The sequence below is a fragment of the Peromyscus leucopus genome, chromosome 7, assembly GCF_004664715.2.
Source record: "Peromyscus leucopus breed LL Stock chromosome 7, UCI_PerLeu_2.1, whole genome shotgun sequence".
NCBI lineage: Eukaryota > Metazoa > Chordata > Mammalia > Rodentia > Cricetidae > Peromyscus > Peromyscus leucopus.
The window spans coordinates 102,215,868-102,239,265 of NC_051069.1; the positions used below are offsets into that span (position 1 = coordinate 102,215,868).

At 39.5% G+C, this 23,398-nt stretch overlaps 1 protein-coding gene across 38 annotated transcripts in view; it reads left to right on the top strand.

The window, feature by feature from the left end:
* Positions 1-23,398, top strand: part of Clasp2 (cytoplasmic linker associated protein 2) — a 193,826-nt gene that overhangs the window by 131,370 nt on the left and 39,058 nt on the right. For 16 of the 38 annotated variants that reach the window (XM_028892946.1, XM_028892952.1, XM_028892950.1 and 13 more), the window contains 8 exons: positions 236-406; positions 2,311-2,418; positions 6,452-6,514; positions 7,437-7,543; positions 9,912-9,935; positions 11,164-11,408; positions 13,194-13,257; positions 22,538-22,540. In XM_028892946.1, coding sequence (XP_028748779.1) covers positions 236-406; positions 2,311-2,418; positions 6,452-6,514; positions 7,437-7,543; positions 9,912-9,935; positions 11,164-11,408; positions 13,194-13,257; positions 22,538-22,540 — 785 coding nt within the window. The remainder of the gene's footprint in view (positions 1-235; positions 407-2,310; positions 2,419-6,451; positions 6,515-7,436; positions 7,544-9,911; positions 9,936-11,163; positions 11,409-13,193; positions 13,258-22,537; positions 22,541-23,398) is intronic. The other 22 variants (XM_037207998.1, XM_037207997.1, XM_028892961.1 and 19 more) reach the window with 7 other exon arrangements.

Below are 23,398 nucleotides of genomic sequence, written 5' to 3' on the forward strand. Positions count from 1 at the left end.
AAATATTTTTTTAAATCCCAATTATATTGCCATTATCAAACATATGCTTGAGTAGTTTATTCTTCAGTGCTGGTATAGGGAGCACATTTTCCCCAGCAGGTTATGTTTGTTTATAAATCTTCCTCAGTCCATTTCTTTGCTCTTAGAACCTGACATACTACCACAGTTTTCTGGTCTTTTTGCGAGTTCCCGTGGCATCAATGTTTACATATTTTTATATGTGTTTCCTGTTTAGCTGGCAGCCGTTCTGGGTCTCCAGGAAGAGTTCTAACCACAACAGCCCTCTCTACTGTGAGCTCTGGTGCTCAACGAGTCCTGGTCAGTTCAGCTTCAGCACAGAAGAGAAGCAAGATACCAAGGAGCCAGGGCTGCAGCCGAGAGGCCAGCCCCTCTAGGCTTTCAGTGGGTAAGACTGTGTGCGAGCTAACATGGAGGTTGCTGAAATGTAGGGTACGAATTGAATCTTGACATGTACGCACACAGGCACTCACACAAGCACATGTGGAGGTCGGAGGGCAACTTGTAGGAGTCATTCTCTATCTCTACAGTTCCGGGATCAAACTCAGAGAGATTGACAGGAGTGCCTGAGCCACCTTGATGACTTGTAATATTCAACGCTATGTATTTGCTTCATAAGATGACTTTAAAGTTGAAACATGGCTCAGTGGGTAAAAGCACTTGCTGCTCTTTCATAGGACCTGAGTTTGGTCCCCACCACCCATATTGGGCAGCTCACAACCACCTGTAACTCCAGTTCCAAGCATTCTGGCACAATCTTCTGGCCTCTGTAGGGACTCACACATGTGGCACACACTTAACACTCACACATATGCACACGTAAATAACTTTATTTTTTGTTGTTTGTTTGTTGAACCATGGTTTCACTCTGTAACCCTGGCTGTCCTAGAACTCACTCTGTAGCCCAGGCTGGCCTTGAACTCACAGAGATCCACCTGCCTCTGCTTCCCGAGTGCTGGGATTAAAGGCGTGCGACAACACAGCTGGCTAACTACTTTTTTTTAGGTTGTAAACTGTTGGGCATAGTGACTAAGCCTGGGGCAGAGGCAGAAGTATAGTGAATTTTAAGTCAGCCAGGGCTACATAGCAAGACTCTGTCTCTTACAAATTATTTTAAAGACAAAAATAGTATAAAAAGTATTTTGTTGTGAGTAAAGTTCGCTACCAGGACATAGTCTGCCATGACCCACCTCTTCCTGAGAGGACACTGAGTTCTGTGTATTGCAGGGTGTGGGAAGGAACATCTGCTGCACTCTGCTCAGAGCCCTGCCAGTTGCTTGAGTCAAGCCACATCTGGCTGCTTTGGTCTGCAGTGAGGCCTCCCTAGGTGTTTTCCCAACAATTTCTGACGTTTTGTATTTTTTTTTCCAAGCTTTTATAAAAGAGCCATATTTTCTTCTCATATCCTTACTGACATTGTCCTGTCAGTAAGGCTCATGATGGGTGGAACTTCTCCCTTAGTGTTGCTTCTTCCTTTGTGTGGGCGGTGGCCTGGTCCTCTGAGAGGCCCTTTCACTGCTTTCCCAGACTGGGTGAACTCATCCTTGGGTCACCTCATTTTTCTTGACTTACTCCTTTGCTCTGCCTCATACACTGTCTCAAAAAATTCCTCAGAAATTATGTTTAGGAGTACAGGTTTTTGTCACTGCCTAAGAATGTCTTTATTCAGTTAAGAGCTGGGGACTTCCTTCAGGAAATCTTCAGATTTGTAACAACAAGGGCTTCTGGGATTTCATCCTCACTAGCTTCCTTTTGTTTTCAAGACATTACTTTAGATTCTTCTTTCTTACTTTTTTTTTTTTCTTTCTGGTTTTTCCAGATAGGGTTTCCCTGTGTAGTCCTGGCTGTTCTGGAACTCACTCTGTAGACCAGGCTGGCCTCGAACTCATAGATTCACCTAACTCTGCCTCCTTAGTACTGGAATTAAAGAGGTGTGTCACCACTGCCCAGTCTAGATTCTTTATTATACCTTCAGTCAGTACTCAGATTTTTCTGGCACTTTTTCCCCCTGTATTTGTATTTCGTGTTTTTATTTATAAGAGGTAAAAAAAAGACATGAATTGAAAGCTACATTGTGAGTTTGAGACTAGTCTACTTCATGGGTCCAGACACTTGGTCTCAAAAGAGAACAAAATAAACAAGTAATTTATTTTCAGTCCCAAAACCAACTTGTTATTAATCAGTTCTTGAAAAACTGAAACCATGTTTGGAAAGCCTAACTTCTGCCTTCTGTTTCCTCTTGCTGCTGCTGCTGCTGCTGCTGCTGCTGCTGCTGCTGCTGCTGCATGTCAGCCCGGAGCAGTCGTATTCCTCGACCCAGTGTGAGTCAAGGCTGTAGCCGGGAAGCCAGTCGAGAGAGCAGCAGGGACACGAGCCCAGTCCGCTCTTTCCAGCCTCTTGGTAAGTGTCTGAGCAGGTGGGAGGCACACTGCTTTCCCAGGGAGTGAGTGGGCTGTCACCTTCGGGAAACCTCCATGTTCCTGGAATTCGGTGTTCTTCACCAGTGCTATCTTGGTCATTCTGAGGAGAGAGTCCAAGGATTGAATACATTGAGTCATGTGGCTAGCCTTTGTAACTTACCTTAAATGAGCAAGTCAATCATAAATGCATTCCTGTCACAATCAAGTCAGTGTTACCTAGATAGAAACTCAGAATATCGAACTTAATTTCTGTACTAGGAAGGTTGAGTCAAGATTATAAATGAAACCAACCTGGCTTACATACTTCTCTTTAAGAAGACAAAAAAAGGAAGTTTGAATTCAAAACCTGGAGAAGTAGAATATGTTTTAAATATTAATTTTCTTACAAGTGAAGTACGGACTAGTTTGATTAAATAAATTTTATACTTTTTAAACAGAAAAATTGACTTCAACTTAGGTCATTTAATATAGTCTTCTAGAAAGACAGCCACAAAATAACGTGAACTTCTCATCATAGGGAAGGATTGACATTTTATAGTGTTTTATATTTTAATTACCATGTAGCTAATGCTGTGTCACTGAAATGAAACTTATTTCTGATTATACTTTGTCTTGTATTTTTGATTATAATACTGTATTTGCCACCATTATAAAAGTATTAATGATTTTTAAGGCCTTAATATTTCCAGGATAACTGGAGAAGCAGAATATTTTGCTTTGAGGGTGTTTGAATTTTTCCTCTCTACCCTTTTCATGTGTTGATCTCCTTTTCTGTACAGTTAAGAGTAATAGTGTATGTTAAGAATTAGGAACGTTTGGAAGTTTGTGTACAACAACAAAATACTTGAAAGGCAATGCTGGGCCCACAGCAAGCATTCAGTTTCCATGGCCACTCCCTTCCGTCACCATGCTACGGCTGTTCTTTTCCTCCCTCAGCTTACCCTAAAAGCAATTCACTACACTTCGGTGTCAGGGTGCTCAGACTTGAATGATATGTGCATTTATATAATGTTAATAGTGTACTGAAAGGAAATGTGTCAGGAAGAAACCAAATGTGTTTCTGTACATCTTAAGCTTGTACAATAATTTAAGATTGTAGAAAATGTATAACCAAGTACTTCAGTTTAAAAAAAAAAAAAAGATAAGCATGGGGCTAGAGAGATGGTCAGAGGTTAGGGTACTAGCTGCTCCTTCAGAGGACCCAGGTTCAGCTCCTAGACCCTTCCTGGTGACTATTACTGTCTGTAACTCTAGTTCCTGTGGTCCAGCACCTTCTTCTGGCCAGCAAGGGTACCAGGTATACAGGCATAGATGCAGGCAAACATCCGTACATGTAAGATTAAATAAAATATCAGGGAGCCAGAGAAAGAGAGAGAAGACAAAATGACCAGCATGGTTAGTTGGGCACAGTGACACACACCTGAAATCCCAGCAGTCTGGGAGGCTAGGCACTGGAAGTTTGAGGTCAGCCTGCAACATAGCAAAATACTCTTTCAAAAACAAGAACAACAACAAAAACTATAACCATTGTTAATAATCCAGTTTGTTAAAGAAATGTGTGGTACTGGGAATTGAATGTAGGACCTTCCACATTCTAGATAAGAGTTCTGCCACTGAGCTATATCCTCTACTCTAAAAAGCACTTTTCTAAGGAAAGATATTGTGTGTGTGTGTGTGTGTGTGTGTGTGAGAGAGAGAGAGAGAGAGAGAGAGAGAGAGAGAGAGAGAGAGAGAGAGAGAGAGAGAGAGACACCCAACTTATATAGCTCAGGCTGGCCTTAAGCTAAGGCTAGCTTTGAATGCCTGATCCTCCTACCTTAACTTTCTGAGTCCTGGGGTTACAGGATTATGCCACCATACCTAGCTAGGCCATTAATATTCTAGATTAATTTAAAAGCTTCCATTTGACAAGTTACTTAGATTTATTCCTACAGGCAGCTATTTCCTGATTCTCAACAAACTTTCTATTTAGAATAAAAATGCTAAAAGATTTTTTCAGTCTCTAGGTCAGTTTTCAGGAATGCTTCTGTAATCTCTTTATTTACATAAAAATAGTGCACAGCACCCCATGTGGAGGCATATGCTGAATCCCTGCATTCAGGAGGCTGATGATCCTGTTTGTTTCATAGGGGTAGCAACCCAAAGGTTAGGCCGTCCTCACCATTCCCATTTTCTGTACCCTGTAGTCCTTCCTACACATGCTGACTTGATAGAACTTTTTGTCCTCTGTGACTTTGAATATTTATACTCAACACATAGGTTCTATAACTTGTCACATGGTCCCACTAGCACAAGGCCAGTGTGAAGGTTTGAAAATACAAGAAATCAAAGCTGAGCAAAGTTCCACTTCTGGAACTTACCCCTTCCGATTCCATTTATTTCAGGAACCAAGAATTAAGAAAAGTGTTCTATATTATAACCATGGACATGATACTTCTTATTGTAGCCACCCACATGACACCTCTTACTTATGTAAACTGTAGCCATAGGTGTGATACCTTTCTTATCTGTATTGTAGCCACAGGTGTGAAACTGCTGACTTACTGTCTTGGACCAAAAGGACTGTTGACTCCTGAAAAGTTTTCAAAGATTTTCAGCCACGAGGCATTTCCACATCATGACTCAGTTCCTCACCATATTAGACTATTCCCTTACATAATGTTAGAACTGGGTAGTAGGGTTATCTACTGGCTTTTTAGTACTGGCCCTCAGTACTTAGTAGCTGTTTGTGCACTGTTCTCTGTCTAATCCTTCTTTCCTTCAGTCTTTTTGATGAATTTACTGTTTATAAAGGCCATCCTGTAGGAAAGGCAAAAGTGATTCCTGCTACAAAAAAATAGTTAGCAGCTCTCACTAATACAGCTGAAGAGGATGAATTTAAAATGAAAGCTATGTATTTCATTAAACATTAAAATATATTTATATGGTTGTTTATTTCTGGATGTAAGACAAGAATCAGCTTCATGTGCTGTCAAAATCTGAACAGAAGTCTAAAATGCCAAAGTATGATAAGTTTAGGTTGTAAAGTGGTGTTTTGGGGGATTGATTACAGATTTTTTAAGGGGTTTTATTAGGTTATTCATATTTCTTTTTGATGCTCATAAGCTTCCATTTTTCAATAATTCATTACCAAATGCAGATGTAATAGTCTATGGACTATTATGAATAAAATGCACATTAACGTAAGTGAAGTCAATGATTTTTTTAATAATCTGAATGTTTTCTGTGTACTTTGAAAACAAAGGTCTTGAAAGAATGCAGATCCTGAGTTATAACACTTACAGGTGTGGTTTTCATCACATAAATCAGCCTCCGTGCTCTAATTCCCCATCTGTCTTAGTCTGTCCAGCCTGCTCTAACATGCTCTAGACTCAGTACTTTGAAGTGAGCAGGGTTTATTCTCACAGTTCTGGAGGCTGGGATGTCCAAGATGAAGGGTACCATCCATCCATTGTCTGTGGAGGCCCTCTGTAGAAGGAACTGCTTAGTTCTCTGGAGTCTCCTTTATGAGTACCTTGCTCTCATGACCAGATTATCTCTTAGAGACACCACTTACCTTTTAATATTTGGGGTCAGGATTTCAACATAGGAATGGAAAGGCACAAAACTTCAGACCTATAAAATTGAAATAATAACTCTCACTGAGTGTTCGAGAGTAAAGGAGATAAGATATTATTAGTTACCATAGTGGTTTTTTTTTTTTTTTTTTTACTACAAGTGTTTGTTTTTGTTTTGTTTTCATGCTTGTACTTTTGACATTTCCCTCCATTTGAATACTTGCCTTTTTTGTCTTCTACAGGCCTATGTCTGTCCACTTAGGTACAATTTGTATGTGTGTCCGGGTTGATCTTGCAATGCTAGTTAATGTTCATTTGCCATATGTGGCGATACTCTGATCATTAAATACAAAGAGTAACACCACTGTTAACTGACTCTGCTTGCCGACAGTAGTGCTGCCACTATCCCTTGTTTCTGTGGTGATAGATGAGGTTTGTATGGTCCTGTTATTCCAGCCTCCAGACACCATTCCAGATCCACTGGTGCCCTCTACGCCCCCGATGTGTATGGGGCCTCAGGTGAAGGATGAGTACATTTTCACTATCATCTCTGCATTCATCTCAAATTTTGTCCTTTTCCGTTTTTATCACATGATATTCATTTTAAAGTTAATTTGTGTTATTTAAGTTTAATTTATTAGAGAATAAATCACTTGGTTTTCTTCCCCCAAGTAACTATCCTCCCTTTAGCAACCTTAGCATTTTTCTAACTGGCAGATGGGTGTTGCTTTTTGTTGGTTGGTTGGTTGGTTGGTTTTTTCTTTTCTTTCCCTCTTTTTTTTTTTTTTTTGGTATAACTTGTGTCATTTTTAAATATAGAATTGTTTTATGTTCTCAGTTATGTACTTTATCTTTATATATGTGTGTTTAAAAAAAAAAAAAAAAAAAAACCAAAATGGTGGATGAAGTGTTTTAATTGTAAACAGAGGTATGCAAAACAGTTGGTGGGCAGGTGAGAATTCATCTCTTGTTTGTCTATACATGTCAGACCATTGGGCACATAGTAGTCACTTAATGCTTATTGAACAGTCTGTTTAAGCTAAAGAATAAAATCAGTTATTCTGAAGGAGAGATTATAATTCGATTCTTTCTTGTGGTGAGTTGCTGGTGTGACTTCGTAGCTCTGGGTTACTTTATGGTTCGTTTCTTTTGGGGAGCCTTGCCTGTACTGGCAGAGCCATGGTCTCCCTGTTCTACCAAGTAAACAGTGGTTCTTTAAATTTGTTTCTAATTTGTCAATAATTTTGATTGCTTTTTCCCTTTCACTTGACCAAAACCTCATTGTGCCCAGAAAAATACAATATTGCTTTTAAAATGCTTTGTCCCATTGGTTTTTTTTCCTTTCCCCGTATTAAGAGTTGAATCCCACCCCCACAACCCCTTGCATTATTACATTTGTGACTGTCTGATATCTGTTTTCCTTCTTTTTCTGGTGAATTAGGTCCGGGATATGGGATCAGCCAGTCAAGCCGATTGTCATCCTCCGTCAGTGCCATGCGAGTCCTGAACACAGGCTCCGACGTGGAGGAAGCGGTCGCTGATGCCTTGGTACTTTTCTCCATCTTCCTGTCGATGTAGATGTTCCTAGTCAATAAAGCATGTATGTGAGAGAGCCTTCCCTGTGTAGGAGAAGGGATGAGAAATTCTAGATTAAACCTAAGAAGACAAAACGTAGACAGTATAAGTAGCAGAGTAATACATTAATGATCAAACATTACTAATATTCAGAATTTTAAGCCAGATCAATAATCTTAACTGGGTGTCAGGAACAAAAAATCTTGATGTTTTTAATAATAGCAGTATCATGTTTAATGCACTGTGATCTACTGATTGTATGGCAAATAGATCAGTACATTTGTATGTATACTTACAAACATGTAATTTCAAGGTTATCTTCACCTTGAGTTTGTAGGGGTTTGCTTTGTTTTGGAGACAGGCTTTCACTGTGCTGTCTTGGCTGTCCAGGAGCTCTCTATGTAGACCCTGCTGGCCTTGAACTCACAGAGTTCCACCTACATTGGCCTCCTGAGTGCTAAGATTAAAGGCATGTACCACCATGCCTGGACTGATTATTTATTTAAGTTTTTTTCCTGGTTCTTTATGCTCTGCATATTAAAAAATGAGCATTTAAAACACTGCAGGATTGGGGTATTTGTTGGAAGAATGCTGTGTACTATATGTATGTATGTATGTATATATATAAACACTGTTCTTATGTAAAATTATGAAGACTTGAAATGCTGGGTGGAATTTATTTGGTTAACTCCCCTAGTCAGTCCAGTATGACTCTTTATCTTTCATATTATGGCTTACAATTAGGGTGTGGCTGAATAGTAGAAAACTGACCTAGCATGCATAATGCTCTGGGTTCATTTCTTAACACTCAAAACAGAGTGACTCAAATAATGATGATAGGAATCCTCTGTTTCAAAATATTTATTCATTTTCTCTTTGAGGGCTATTAGGATTGGTACTGGCATTGGACTCAGAGCCTTGTTCATGCTGAATTTCTACCTGGAATTTATGGAAGGCCTCACCGTTATGTTGGGTGGTTCCATCTGGTGTAGGAGCCTGTACATCCCAGGCGAGCAGCACACCACTGAGCTAGCACTCTGTACCCCTCAGCTAAAAAAAACAACCAAACAAACAAACAAAAAAAAAAGACCAATATTGTGAAAAAAATATTTTTAGTTGTAGATGTGAAAGACACATTTTTAAAATATTCATTGGTAATAGCTGTGATTTATTGCATATCATCACATGTGATAATAGCAATGTTGACTTTCTGTCTTTAACTCAAGCTGCGAGAGTTTTTAATATAATTAGAGGCTCTGTTCTTCTGAGTGTGGGATGTGTTGATCACATTTTCTGGTGGCATTTAATCAATCAGATGTTTTAAGGTTTTTTGGTTTTTGGTTTTTGGTTTTGGGTTTTCAGTTCAGGATTTCCCCATGTAACAGCCCTGGCTGTCCTGTAACTGGCTCTGTAGACCAAACTGGTCTCAAACTCCCAAGTGCTGGAATGAAAGGCATGCGCCACTACCTCCTGGCTTAAGTTTTTATTATGCCTTATTCTGTTTCCCAAATGATGTTTTCCAGGTTGCTTTTTTTTTAAGTTTAATGATTTGCCATCTAACTTTTGCTTGCATAGTCTTAGGGATTGGCTTGGTTATTCTTGAGTTGCTATTTATGCAAGCAAGAAAGATGATAGCTTCAAGTTATGTGGAAATATTTAACCAAAAAGTTGTTGTAAAATTTATTTTTATATATATGGATATTTTGCCTGAATGTCTATCTTTGCACCATCTGCGTGCCTGGTACCTGTGGAGGTTAGAAGAGGCAGGCATCAGAACCCCTGAAACTGTAGTTACAGATGGTTGTGAGCTTCCATGTAGAAGCTGGGAATTGAACCCAGGACCTCTGGAAGAGCAGCCAGTGCTCTTAATCCCTGAGCCATCTCTCCAGCCTTTTTTTTTTCCCCATTGAGACAAGTTCTCAGTGTGTGGTTCTGGCTGGCCTGAAACTCACTATATAGACCAGGTGAACCTCATTATTTGCATAGCACAGATGTAACTATCAAGTTAATGGAAAATTTCCAACTACTAAACCAAATTTGTACCTGGAGAAATAAAGTCTAATTTAGAAGTGGCAGAAAGGCTATAAATAGTAAGAATACTTTTAATTTCGTTAGGAAACTGTCAATAGAAATGTTTTTGTAGTTTAGGTGTTTCTTTTTTAATTAAAGGATACTGACAAGATTAAAGATACAACCTCATTAAACAGTTCTTTGTTATTTGAATGTTATAAAACTGAATATTTCTGATCGTGGGCATTGTTAATGGCAAGTTCACTGTGCTGTTTAGCAAAATGTTCTTCATTATTTTCAATTTTTCTCTTTAAAAATTGACTGCTCTCAGCTCTTAGGAGACATACGGACTAAGGTATAGACATCACTATTTTCTGACGTCTTATGATATAACTTTTTTTCTCTCCTTCATCAATTTAACAGATAATAGTCATCTATTAAAAATTAAGGTGGAAGTAATAAAACCCTTAGCTGTCCATCTGTTATTCTGTCACTGTGATTGTCTATGGGGGATAATGACTGAACACAGTGTTTTGGGAAGGTGCCACTTTTTTTATACATGAGGTGAGCTGTTTATACTGGAGTCTTTAATAGAACTGTCCTGGAGCCCACCTGAATAGACACTGTTGTTCAAAATTGAGTTAGTTAGTGTCTGTAGGTCGGTAAGAGAGGGTTAGTAATGGCAGCAGCTTTGGAAACCTTTTGATTATTTATGTTAAGATAGTGTATCTTTAATATTTTAACATCCGTAGATGCTTGGGAATTTTGAGTTCCTACTACACTTAGTGTGTCTTGTGGCAGTAGCTCCCCTTCTCCCTAGCCAAACCCAAGTATCAGAGCACATACTTTTTTTTTCCAATTTCCCCAGGAAAAACTCAAACGAGCAGTTTACTCTACCTCATGCCACTTTTAATATGAAAGGAATAATGGGCAGGTACATAAATTACGGACCTTACAGTCAAGAAATGAAAGGAACCTCGACTGCTTTCTCTTACAGAATAAGCTACAGGACATAGATTACATTGGGAAAACTCTAGGGACACAAAAGCATCTTGCTTCCTAAAAGTCTTAGTGAGCATAACACTTTCTCACTGTATTTTACTTCTCTTGAAAGCATAAAGGTTAGAACAAGGGGGAAATGGCAAGAGAAATAGAAAAGAAGAGATACATAGACAGGAAAGAGCATGGTATTTTACATAAGAAAATCCTGGTTCTACTCCTCAAAAGGTGGTATTTTCTTCTTGTCAACTCCTACTTGTAGTACAGTTTGTATTTACAGTCTGTTCTTGCTTTTCCATTCTAAGGAGAAAGCCTATACTTGTGAGCATCTCCCACCTGACATGACTGAGCTTGCATATAGTCATCTTCTCCTGTACTGCTCTTATAGTTAAACAGTTCATGTTCTACTAACTTCTAAAGTCCTTCCTGAACAAAAACTAAATATTGACATTTTATCTTTACAATGGTTAGCAGCATGCCATCCACTGATCTAAGACAGAAATCAGTCTTTTTGTGTTGAATAAACACTATGAAATACCCCTATGTTTGTAACTACTGCTAATGTAGTTCTTGATATGTAACAGAAAAAACCTGCTCGAAGAAGATATGAGTCATATGGAATGCACTCAGATGATGATGCCAACAGCGATGCTTCTAGTGCGTGTTCAGAACGCTCCTATAGTTCTCGAAATGGTAGTATTCCTACCTACATGAGACAGACAGAAGACGTGGCAGAAGTCCTCAACAGATGTGCTAGCTCCAATTGGTCAGAAAGGAAAGAAGGCCTCCTGGGTCTGCAGAACTTGTTAAAAAACCAGAGAACGCTAAGGTGAGAAGTGTCATGAAAGACTTTTTCAAGCAGGCTAGCACCTTTTGACTTAATTTTGTGAAATGTGTCAGGAATTGTGTTAAAGGTTTTCCCAAGCCGTACTCCTTTAGGGCCATTAGTATCATAACTAAAACTGCTGTAATTTTCTTGTTCTAATTAATGAATCATTTTAGAGCAAAACTTTCAGGTCTAAGAGGTGACTTACTAAGTGAAGTGCGTGTTATGCAAGTGTAAGGACCTGAGTAGAGGATCCCCAGAAACCGTGCAAAACTGGACACAGCAGTGCACTGTAATTCCAGGGCTCCTTTGGGAAGATGGAAGGTGGAGATAGGAGAACAGTTGGGAACTCCCAGTCCAGCTGTCTGGTGTACGCTGCAGCAGCAAAACAAGCGGCCCTGTCTCATACAGGTGGAAGGCAAGAACTGGTGACAGAGGACCTCCACACATGGCAGTGCACCACACAGAGAGATTTAAAATATAAGTACCTTTTTAGCCAGGCATTGTGGCACACATCTCTAATGCCAGCACTCAGGAGGCAGGGGCAGGCAGATCTCTGAGTTTGAGGCCAGCCTGGTCTACTGAGTGAATTTTAGTACAGCCAGGGCTACACAGAGAAACCCTGTCTAGAAAAAACAAATACAAACAAACAAACAAAACACTTTTATTCAAAACAGGTTAGGTCAATATGTTAGTAATTTTGGAATTCAGAATGAGTAAGATGTGATTGTAGAGTGGTAGCGTTCTTTTCATTTTTTGTTTTTTGTTTGTTTGTTTGTTTGTTTGTTTGTTTGTTTGTTGAGATAGGGTTTCTCTGTGTAGCTCTGGCTGCACTGGAACTCACTATGTAGACCAAGCTGGCCTTGAACCCACAGAGCCTCTGCCTCACAAGTGCTGGGATTAAAGGTATGCACCACCACTGCCTGCCTTAGAGTACTTCTCTGAATGGTTTAGTTTGCTTCATTCTTACATCTTCTGTTGTCCTTGTTGATGTGATGTTTTAAATCAATATAGTTGTTGACTCCTTAAGAACCCAACTTCAGGTTAGGCATGTAGGCACGTGCCTTTAATCTCAGTACTCTAGGAGGCAGAGGTAGTTGTATCTCTGAGCTTACAGCCAGATTGGTCTACATAGTGAGTTCAAGTCCAGCCAGGGAGACACTGTCCCCCAAAAAAATCAGATTTGGATAATTCAGATTTGATGTTAGTGTGATACAAATGTAGAAAGTTGTTTTCTCACTTGATGACAGTAATATTGATATTTTATATACTTTCTATTTGTACATTTTTAAATGTATTGGAAATGCATACTTTAAATTTTTTTTTTGTACTACCTAAGATATTTTAAGGAACACATATCACATGTCATGACTCATTGCAATTAATCATAATACCTAGAGTATTAGGTGCAACATGTCATTTTAATTGGAAAAGCGTGGGCAGTTTGGAAAAAGGTAGAACTTAAGAAAACATTGTAACATTTAATAAAATTCTTACATGGATCCCCACACACAATTTGTTTCCTTACACATTCTGCTGATTAAATGTAGTTCTGCCCTCATTTCTGTCCTCATCAGTAGTGTGGGTTGCAGCAGAATTAGTACTACATTTCACAGCTGTACATTCATCTTGGCTGATAAATCCACAAATTTCTCAATTTTGAGGAATAATTAATATAACCTTTTTGTTGTCATTATTAGTAAATTTATTTGTGGGCTTACTTTTAAATATTGACTTCACCCTATAGCAAGATATTAATCAACCTTTTTTACTTTTTATTTTTGGCAGTCGAGTTGAACTGAAAAGATTATGTGAAATTTTCACAAGAATGTTTGCTGATCCTCATGGCAAGGTATGTTGTAGTATTTAATATTATTTATTCCTATGGGGTATCCAAAAAAAGTAATAAAGTGATAGAAGAAAACTATAAGCCATTGGTAGTGAAATTTTCAAACATAATTTCAGTTCTTTGTATCCATTCATTGAAACTTCTCCAAAGGGGAGGGGGGTGCAGTTACAATCTCTTATGATTCAGACTAAGAATGCTATGCAGGCTGGATGGTTGCTTGGTGGGATCTGAATTTTTACCACTAGAAACAGAGGTTTAAAATGTTAGTTGTAAGGCTTGGCAGTGGTGTCATACACCTTTAATCTCAGCACTTGGGAGACAACAGCACACTGATCTCTGAGTTCAAGGCCAGCCTGGTCTATAGAGTGAGTTCCAAGACAACCAGAGCTTTTACATACAGAAACTCTGTCTTGAAAATCCAAAAAACTTTTAAAAATAAATAAAATAAAATGTCAGCTCTGGCGCTGGAGAGACAGCTGAGTGGTTAAGAGCACCTGCTGCTCTTACAGAGGACCCAAGTTCAGTTCCCAGTATCCACATCAGGTGTCTCATGACCCTCTGTAACTCCAGCTGCAGGGGCTTGGACGCCTTTGCATGCACGTGTGTGAGTGCTTGCACACACAAACTCACATGCACAAGTTAAAATAATACAAATAAATCTTAGGAAAAAGTGTCAGCTCTGGTGGTCCATTCTTGTTATCTCAACACTGGAGTGAATGGTGAGGTGTATCCAGGAAGATCCCTGTGGCTAACTGGCCAGTCAGCTAGCCTGCATGGTGAGTGCCAGGCCTGCCAGTGAGAGATGTTGTCTAAAGAACAGGTGAATGGTCCCTAAGAACAACACCTGAGGTTAGCCACTGGCCTCCACATACATGCTCATACACATGCATATACATGCTCATACACAAACATGTATGTGTACACACACACACACACACACACACACACACACACACATATACAACAGAACATTTTGCTGTTTGTAAAGGATGTAATTGGAGTAAGTTGCAAATGTTTCTAACATTTCATTTCAGCTTTCTTCTGTGATAATTACAGCATTAATATAACCATTCTTATCTTGAAAGAAAAATATTGTAGAAAATTTGCTATTAGCAAAAACCATAAAGTAATGTTTGAACCATGAGAGAAATTCTTCATACATTGGAAAAAATACATAAAAGCTTTCTGAGTATTTTCAACTTTTTAATGTTCATCAAATATATTTAGACCTGGGCTTGGTGACACATTCTTGTATTCCCAGTACTTGGGAGATGAAGGCAAGAAGATCATAAGTTCAAAACCAAGATCGAGCTACATAGTGAATTTAAGGACAACCTAGGCTACATGAGACCCTGTCTCAAAAATATGTGTTTAATGAAGTATGTGAAGTCATTGTGCGCTCTGTGAAATGTTGGCTTCCCTGACACACACCATTGTAAATGTGCTGTAGCCTAGCATGGCGTGGGGACCAGAACTCAAGAGTAGTGGTGACGAGAAAATGAAGAAATTACAGATAGACAGACAAAAGTACAGGGAGGTTAGGACCAGGTGAGCTGGGTCCTCAGATGGGAAAAGCTGCCCTGGAAGCTCAGTGTGTTTAGTATATACAGCTGAACAGGGAGACAGCAGTTATCGTATACAGCTGAACAGGGAGGCAGCGTTTATAGTATATAGCTGAACAGGGAGGCCAACTTAGCTGATCTTGGTAGGAGTAATCTCTGTTAGGGGAGCAATCTTAGACTGTAAACATCTGGAGGGAGAAAGCTGCATTGGACATTCTCTCCACACTATCAGCATTTGCACGTATGGAAGCCTGGCATGGGCCTTTGACACCTCTAAGCCCACCCTGTGACATACTTCCTCCAACAGGGACACAACTCCTACTCTTTATGATCCTTTCAAAGAGTTCCGCTTCCTGGTGACCAAGCATTCAAATATATGAGCCTGTAGGGGTCATTCTTACACAAACCACCACACCATTTCTATATTACTGTTGCTACCACTAATGACTTCTATAGTGCTTACCGTAATGGAAACATTTCTATACATTGTAAACATTAAATTTTGATCATTTCAATTGACAATATAAGGCAAAGAATGAGACCATTTCCTGAATGTACCTTTGTTTTTATTAAGCAGCATTTTTATTTATAGGATGTTCAACTTTGAAAATACAGTTGTTAAACATCTTCAAAAGTGATAGAATTATAATGTTGCTACTACCAAGGCCAAATTATTTCTTAGGGTTATAATTTGTGGCTCTTCCTTTGACAGTAATACAATTTCAATTTTAATATCATTGCCAGGATCTTTGCAGTGATAAAGAGAAACATTTTCTAAATGACCAGATAGGTGGGTCTACAAAATGTTTCATTGACTAAAGGTGCTTACTGCCAAGCCTGACAATCTGAATTTGATTCCTAGGACCCAAATGACAGAAGCAAAAAGATGACTTTCTATTGTCCTATGATCTCCACATGTGACTTGTGTCATGTAACTAATCCCCATGTACAAATAAAGAAATAAGTAGTAGTAATTGTTTTAAAGATCAAAGAGAAGAGCCGAATTTGACACTAGTTAGGGAAGTGAAATGATCATAATGTGCAGAACTGGCTCCACACCCCTAGAATTGATCGGAAGGGTCACCTATGGGCTTTTGTCTTAGGATTTTTTTTTTTTTTTTTTTTTTTTTGATTTTTCGAGACAGGGTTTCTCTGTGTAGTTTTGCGCCTTTCCTGGGACTCACTTGGTAGCCCAGGCTGGCCTCGAACTCACAGAGATCCGCCTGGCTCTGCCTCCCGAGTGCTGGGATTAAAGGCGTGCGCCACCACCGCCCGGCAGAATTCTCTCTTTCTTTAAATCAGTTTATTATTTTATGTGTATGAGTGTTGTTTGCCTGCATGCATGTGTGTGCACCAGGGGTGTACCTAGTGCTCACTGAGTTCAGAAGGTGTCAAATGCCCTGGAACTATTATTATAGATGGTTATGAGCCTCCATGTGGATACTGGGAATTGAACCCAGTCCCTCTGCAAGAGCAACAAGTGCTTTTAGCCACTGAACCAATTCTATCCCCAACATACAATTCTCAAAGATCCATCTGCCTTCACTTCAAAGTTTTTTGAGACAGGATATCTATGTATATCCCTAGCTGTTCTGGAACTCGCTCTGTATACCAGGCTGGCCTTGAACTCACAGAGATCAGGCTGCCTCTGTGCTGGGATTAAAGGCCATGCACCACCACCACCCAGAAGAAGGTTCTTATTTTTGTTTGATGATATATTTTGTTTATATTAGCTCTGCTAGTAATGTCATTCATTCAGAATAAATTGGACATATAACCACATTGTGCTGAGTTAAAAATACTGGGATTGTCGGGCAGTGGTGGCGCACGCCTTTAATCCCAGCACTTGGGAGGCAGAGCCAGGCGGATCTCTGTGAGTCGAGGCCAGCCTGGGCTACCTAGTGAGTTCCAGGAAAGGCGCAAAGCTACACAGAGAAACCCTGTCTTGAAAAAGAATTGGTCAAAAAAAATACTGGGATTTAATTTGTGGGTATTTTTATTAATTATGTCATATTACTAAAATAATAGATATGCCTCTCCCTTTCAATATATCTATAGAGTGTCTAGGATCCCTCCTTTTTTTGACACCATCTTTTCTGTAAAAATATTTATAATTATTTTATTTTATATGTATGAATGTTTAGCCTACATGTCTACATGTGCAAGCCTGGTGCCAAAAGAGCTCTGAAACTACCATGTGTGTGGTGGAAATCGAACACGGGTCTTCTAGAAGAGTAGCCAGTGCTTTGGTGGTGGTGGTGGCAGTGGGTTTTTGCTGTTTGCTTTTTGAGATAGGATCTCGCTATGTAGCCTTAGTTGGCCCCTTCATCTCTGCCTCTGACTCAGGTGCTGGGATTAAAGGAGTGCACCACCAGGCCCAGCTTATAGTCAATGCTCCTAAACTCCTGAGCCGTCTCTCCGGGGGCTGGAGATCATGAAGGTTAACTAAATGAAGGTTAAGAGTTTTGAAGGGGGAAGTATAGCACCACTACCCCTCTAGAGGGTGAAATTACACAGTCTTGGGTCCTGCTGTCACCACATCTGGCCCATATTCTTCTCTCAGTGGTGACTCATAATCCTCCTCCTCTTGGTTCTTATATCAAACATTCTGTCTTCTAAAACCCTCAACCACATTTATCTCCCCACCTATCTCTTCTGCATAGATGTCAGCCCTCAAGCAGGAACCATATTTCCTGCCTCTGACCATCTTCCTTGCTGCTGAAATAGAAGAAGCTCTCACCTTGAAACTGTTGTTCCATACAAACATGTGTACCCTGTCTCTTGTTGTATCAGTGATTCTCAACCTTCCTAATGCTGTGATCCTTTAACACAGCTCCTCATGTCATGGTGACCCCCAACCATAAAATTATTTTTGTTTCTACTTTGTAACTGTAATTTTGCTACTGTTAATGAATCATAATGTAAATATCTGTTTTCTCATGGTCTTAGGTGACTCCTCAAAAGAGAACCACTGTGCTATATGGTCTCATCTACTTGGCTTTTCAGGAATCTCTTGCAAATTCCAGCTTACTGTTTGACCCTGTTTTTGTGTTATTCAACTTCATTTTGAATCTCTTTGTATTTGGAGGTACTTTTTCTATCATTTAATGAATGGGTAGGATAGGAAAAATTGGTATTTTCTTCTGTGCTGAATCCCTCACTCCCTTGTGCCCATTTCTTTTACTCTTGCTCTCACAACCTTTATCTGCCTGTTTTATTGATATTGCTGGTAGAATGTTGTACATAGATCCTTCTTTCACATTATACTTTGTTTATTATTTATTTTGCGTGTGTGCTGTCTTCCTATGTAGACTAGCTGACCTGGAACTCTTCTATAAATCAAGTTGGCCTTGAACTCAGAACTCACAGAGATCCTCCTGCCTCTGCTTCTTGGTTATTGAGCTTAAAGGTGTGGGCCACCACATAATACCTAATGTAAATACATTGTAACTGATTGTAAAATTGTATTATTTAGAAAATTATAGGGGAAATGTGCAAGGTTATAAATGCAAAGTTTTTTCCAAATATTTTCAGCATGTGGTTGGTTAAAGCACAGGTGCAGAATCCTGAAATACAAAGAACTGACTCTGTCCTCAACCTTCTTGTGCTTCTTGATCTCATTGTATTATAAATACCACCATTTGACTACTCAACTTAGGAATTTGCATTACTGTAAAAATACTACTCCTTTTGATTCTGCCTCTGAATGTCTCTCTGATCTCACTGCTAATTCAAAGTAATCTTTTTACCAATTGCACATACATACACAGACACGGAGACAGACAGACACACACACACACACACACACACACACACACACACACACACACCGCCTATACCTAAATTAGCTGCCACATTGTGTGCAACCATCTTTTTTTATGTTTTATAAAATCTTTATTGACAGATAATTCACATAGTATACAATTTATCTGTTTGCACAGTTAGATAGACTTTAGTCCAGCATCCTCATAGGCCCATAACACCATTACCACTTTGTATTTAGAATATCACTGTCATCAGTTTCATACACACACATAATGCATGGTGATTACATTCCACCTTTTTTTTCCCCCCTTACTTTTTTTTTTGGGGGGGGGTTGTTTGTTTGTTTGTTTGTTTGTTTGTAGACAGGGTTTCTCTGGCTGGCCTCAAACTCACAGAGATCTGCCTGCTTCTGCCTCCCGAGTGCTGGGATTAAAGGTATGCGCCACCACCGCCCAGCTTCCACCTATTTTTTTTTTAAATGAACATTGTATTTGCTATTGTAACCATTTTTAAGTTCACAATTCAGTGGCATGAATTACACTCATGATATTAATCACACTCATGATATTAATTACATTTGTGAGGCCCGAGTTCTATATACAGCACCAAAAGAAAAAAGGGGAAACCTTTAAGAGGAGATTAGGCCTGAAGACCTTGCTCTCATGAATTAATCGATGTCATTAGTGACGAAGTAAATCTGTTATAACAGGCAGAGCCCCGTTCCTTTTCTCGCTCCTGTGCCCTCTGCTGTCTCCTGCTGTGTTATGATGCTGCATGTGGTGCATATGTTGTGGTGCCACCAGAAGGCCTGTGGCAGACAGGTGCTGGTGTGCAACCATCTTAAAACCCTCAAGAAATGTCCAGGCAAAACCTGATATTTTTGTTTATATTCCCTGTATTAGTCAGGATTCTCTAGAGAAACAGAACTAATAGAATAATTCTATATTAAAAGAGGATTTATTAGAATAGCTTACAGGCTGTGGTCCAGCTTGTCCATCAGTGGTTGTCTCTGACAGAAAGGCCAAGCATCAGTAGTTGTTCAGTCATCGAGGCTAGATGTCTCAGCTGGTCTTTAGTCGGTGTTGGATCCTGAAGTAGGGTTGCACTGCCAGTGAAGGACAGCCTCCAACGGGACAGAGGGACTTAGCAGGGAGGGTGAGGACAAGCAAGCAAACAGCAAAAGCTTCTCTCTACCATGTCCATTTATATAGGCTGCCACCAGAAGGTATGGCCCAGACTTAGGACAGGTCTTCTGACCTCAAAAAATCCAGTCAAGAAAACCCCCACAGGTGTGCCCAGATACTTGGGTTTTAGTTAATTCCATGTGTAACCAGGTTGACAACCTAGGTTAGCCATCACACCTCAGCCTAAATCTTACTTTCTCCCCTAACTATGCTGTGCAATTTTCTTTATAGCTTGAAATGCCATTTGGGACAGTTCTATTTCTTTCCCAAACTGCATCCTTAGGGCTCTGCATAATGATGCCTCTCCTTCAAGCCTGGGTTAGGTGGCCATTCTGGATTGGACTGTCTTATCTATAACTCGGGGGGGGGGGGTTGCAGGATTGCAGGGTGGAAACTGTGTAAAACCTCGTAAAGGTGCTTAGGAGATACCATGTGTCATGACATGGATGGTGAGTTGCTGGGTGTGCTTTTAAATTTAGATCAGTGTTTCAGTCTGTCTGTGAACATTAAACCGTAGCTAGCTGCCTTGAGAATGAAGGTTTTTCTTGCTGTTGTCTGATTTGATTGAGACCACTTGTTGACTCAAGCAGAAACAGGACACTTCAAGAACAAGGTTATAAGCAACAGCCCATACTTTTCCAGCTAGGATTACTGATTTCAGCTCCCAGAACATTTCCCTTAATATGTTTAGACAAAGGATTTGGACCAGCCAACATGCCAGGCATGCTCTAGTGTGCTGTGAGACATCCCAGAAAAGGAAGGACTAGAAAAGACCCCTTTAGTTGAAATGAATGCAGGACTTTCCCCAGGACTCAGATAATGTGGCAAGTATAGTTTGCAAGTGGAGATCATTTGATGTCTTTACAGATTGACAAGTTAGCCTTATTTCATGTATCATTCCCCCCAGCATCTATCATGGATTGGTTCCAGGACCTGCAGATGCTGAAGATCTTGTTTAAGTATGATTAAAGAAAAACGAAGTATGCATGTGCTCAGTACAAAGGCAGTTTCTTCCCTGAGATGTTTTCAGTGCATGTTAGGTTGAATCCTCGGGTCATGGAATCTGCAAATACAGAGAGCTACCTGTACAGTATGAGAATAAGTGATCTAACGGTGAGGAGGGCACCAGGTATCATTTAAAGACTTTTGATAGTTTTACATAAGAACTTTACAACACAATAGTAGCAAATAGTGGTGTTAGTTCTGTTCTACATGCAGTACTTATTAGCAATGTGTGCCTTAGCTTGTTAATCTGTACAACAGCTTATGATAATATCCAACATGTAAGATTTGGTGATGATTCAGTTAAAATATGTGAAGTTTTAAGATTAGATCTCTTGTATGGTTCTAGAAGTTTTAGAACAACACATGTAATTTGTTTTTAAAGTAAGTGTTTTTAGAGACTGTTTCCCAATTTTATTTATGTGTGAGTGGAGTATTTATATGAGTGGGTTATGCATATGTCTTCCTGTTGTGTGTGTGTATGCACAAGTATGCTTGTATGCAAGTTCATATGCCTGTGTGTATGCAGAGATGCCTAAGGAGGATATCTGGTATCCTCATCTATCTATGCCTTATTTCTTTGAGGCAGAGCCTCTTCCTAAATTTGGAGTTTGCGTATTTCAGCTAAGCTGGTAGCTAACAAGCACTGAAGATTCTCCTATCCCCACCCCCACAGCAGTGGCATTACAGGTGAATGCAAGACCATACCCAGCTTGTTACATGAGTGCTGGTCAGGTCCTCATGGTGAACCACTTTGGCCCCCAAGTTTTTATTTTTACTGTTGTGGAACCATCTTATGCCCCTTCCCCCAACTCCCTAATATAAGTGATACCATGTACTAAAAGTTAACCGTGTGGTTTCAGCATTTAACTATAATGGAACTCTTTGGAAAGTGTGCCATCTTCACTGGGGTGTGTGTCATGAACTGGCGGCTTCAATTTTTGAGTTGGGCCTTTGAGCCTTGGACTTCTGTAGAAAACACAATGTTTGTGCTGTACTAGTTGAGTGTCTTCTGTCAGGTATTCTAGTCAGATCAGGTAGCTGTTCAATAGTCTTTGGAGCAGGCGGTGGAATTACCCATGGAATGTGAAGTGTGATAGGAATACTTGTCTTTACTTGCATACAATAATTTTGTTCAAAACTTCACAGAAATCATCCAACTTATGAAGGGGAAGAAGATGGGGAAAAAATTCTAGACAGTGTGGTTTGGAACCAAATGTTGACACTGTTGATAAACAGAAGTGAAGTTTCTGTTCATCTTTTCATCTGAAAGTTAAGCCTCAAGGACAGTGGAATGTACAACAAAAAAGTATTTGTAATGGGCTGTGAGTTCGATGCCAGCCTAATCTACAGTGAGTTCCAAGATCGCCAAGGCTACATAGTGAGAACTTGTCGAGAAAGAGAGAGAGAGAAAAAGAGAGAGACAGAGAGAGGGAGAGAGGGGGAGAGATAAAAATTTTAGGGAGCAAGAAGAAAAACTTTGTTTTCCTGTTTCTTAAATTTCCTTAACAAGGAAATAAATGAGATATGCAGAGAAATCATGTGTTCTTCTCCTGTGTTGTTCATTTAACTCTTGTTTTTAAAACTATTTTGAGTTTTTTCATAAAACTTTGAAAAACATTTGTCACTTTTATTTTCTTTAGTGTTTTTTTTGTTTGTTTGTTTTTCTTCCATACAGGAACTTTGCATTGATGGCGACTAATTTGTGTGTTTTTCTTTTTTTCTTTTTTCCTTTTTGCATGCTGTCCCCTGTGTTGGAACTCTCAATAGAGAGTAAGTTGGTTCAATATTTGTTGAAAAGCTAACTTTACTGCATGACTGTGGAATTAACCCGTTTTCTCTGTTTTTCTCTCCTGAAGAGTTCGTGCAGTGTTGGACCCTTTGCAATCCACGACATGCTATTCGCGTTACGCAAACCTGTCATTCTGTTTGGAGATGTGCTTTTTAATCTACTAATTGATCTAATTTGATTATGTTCTTCTGTTTCAAATTTGATGGCTGGCACACCTAAAATAAAGCAGGTTTACATAAGAAGAGGCTGCCTCAATTGTAATAGTCTAAATACGTGATTCTTTCCTGAGTAATTCCAGTTGTGAAATATCAGATTGATCCATTGGAAGATAGATCCATTGATCCATTTAAAATGATTCCCAAGCTTTAAGATTATTGGAAAAAAACCCACAAAACTACCTTACCACCCCCATTCTGTTAATATCATTCTGTAAAAGTAAGCAGTGTAAACTTCAGCTTGTGAAATACAATTTTTATTCCTTGCATTATATTAACACACACATTTCTCCTTTACTCATAGGTGAGGAAAGGAAAGAATATTGATTGACTTCTGAAATGAATTCTCTGTGGTAGGGAAATCACTTGGGAAAGGTTGTGTATCATTTCCAACATTAGGGTTGTGGTTATGCATATATGTGTGGGTATATGCATACGTGTGGTCAGTATTGCCAGTGATGGGATATAATACGTGTTTTCAAGTAATACAGTTCTGTATGCCGTGGCCTGTGAGTCGTATCTCTGCATTTTAATTATGCTACTTAACACTTTACCTAACCAGAAGAACTTTCTGTCTGGGACATTCAGAGAAGTCTCTGGAAGGAAAGAACAGTTGTAATTTTG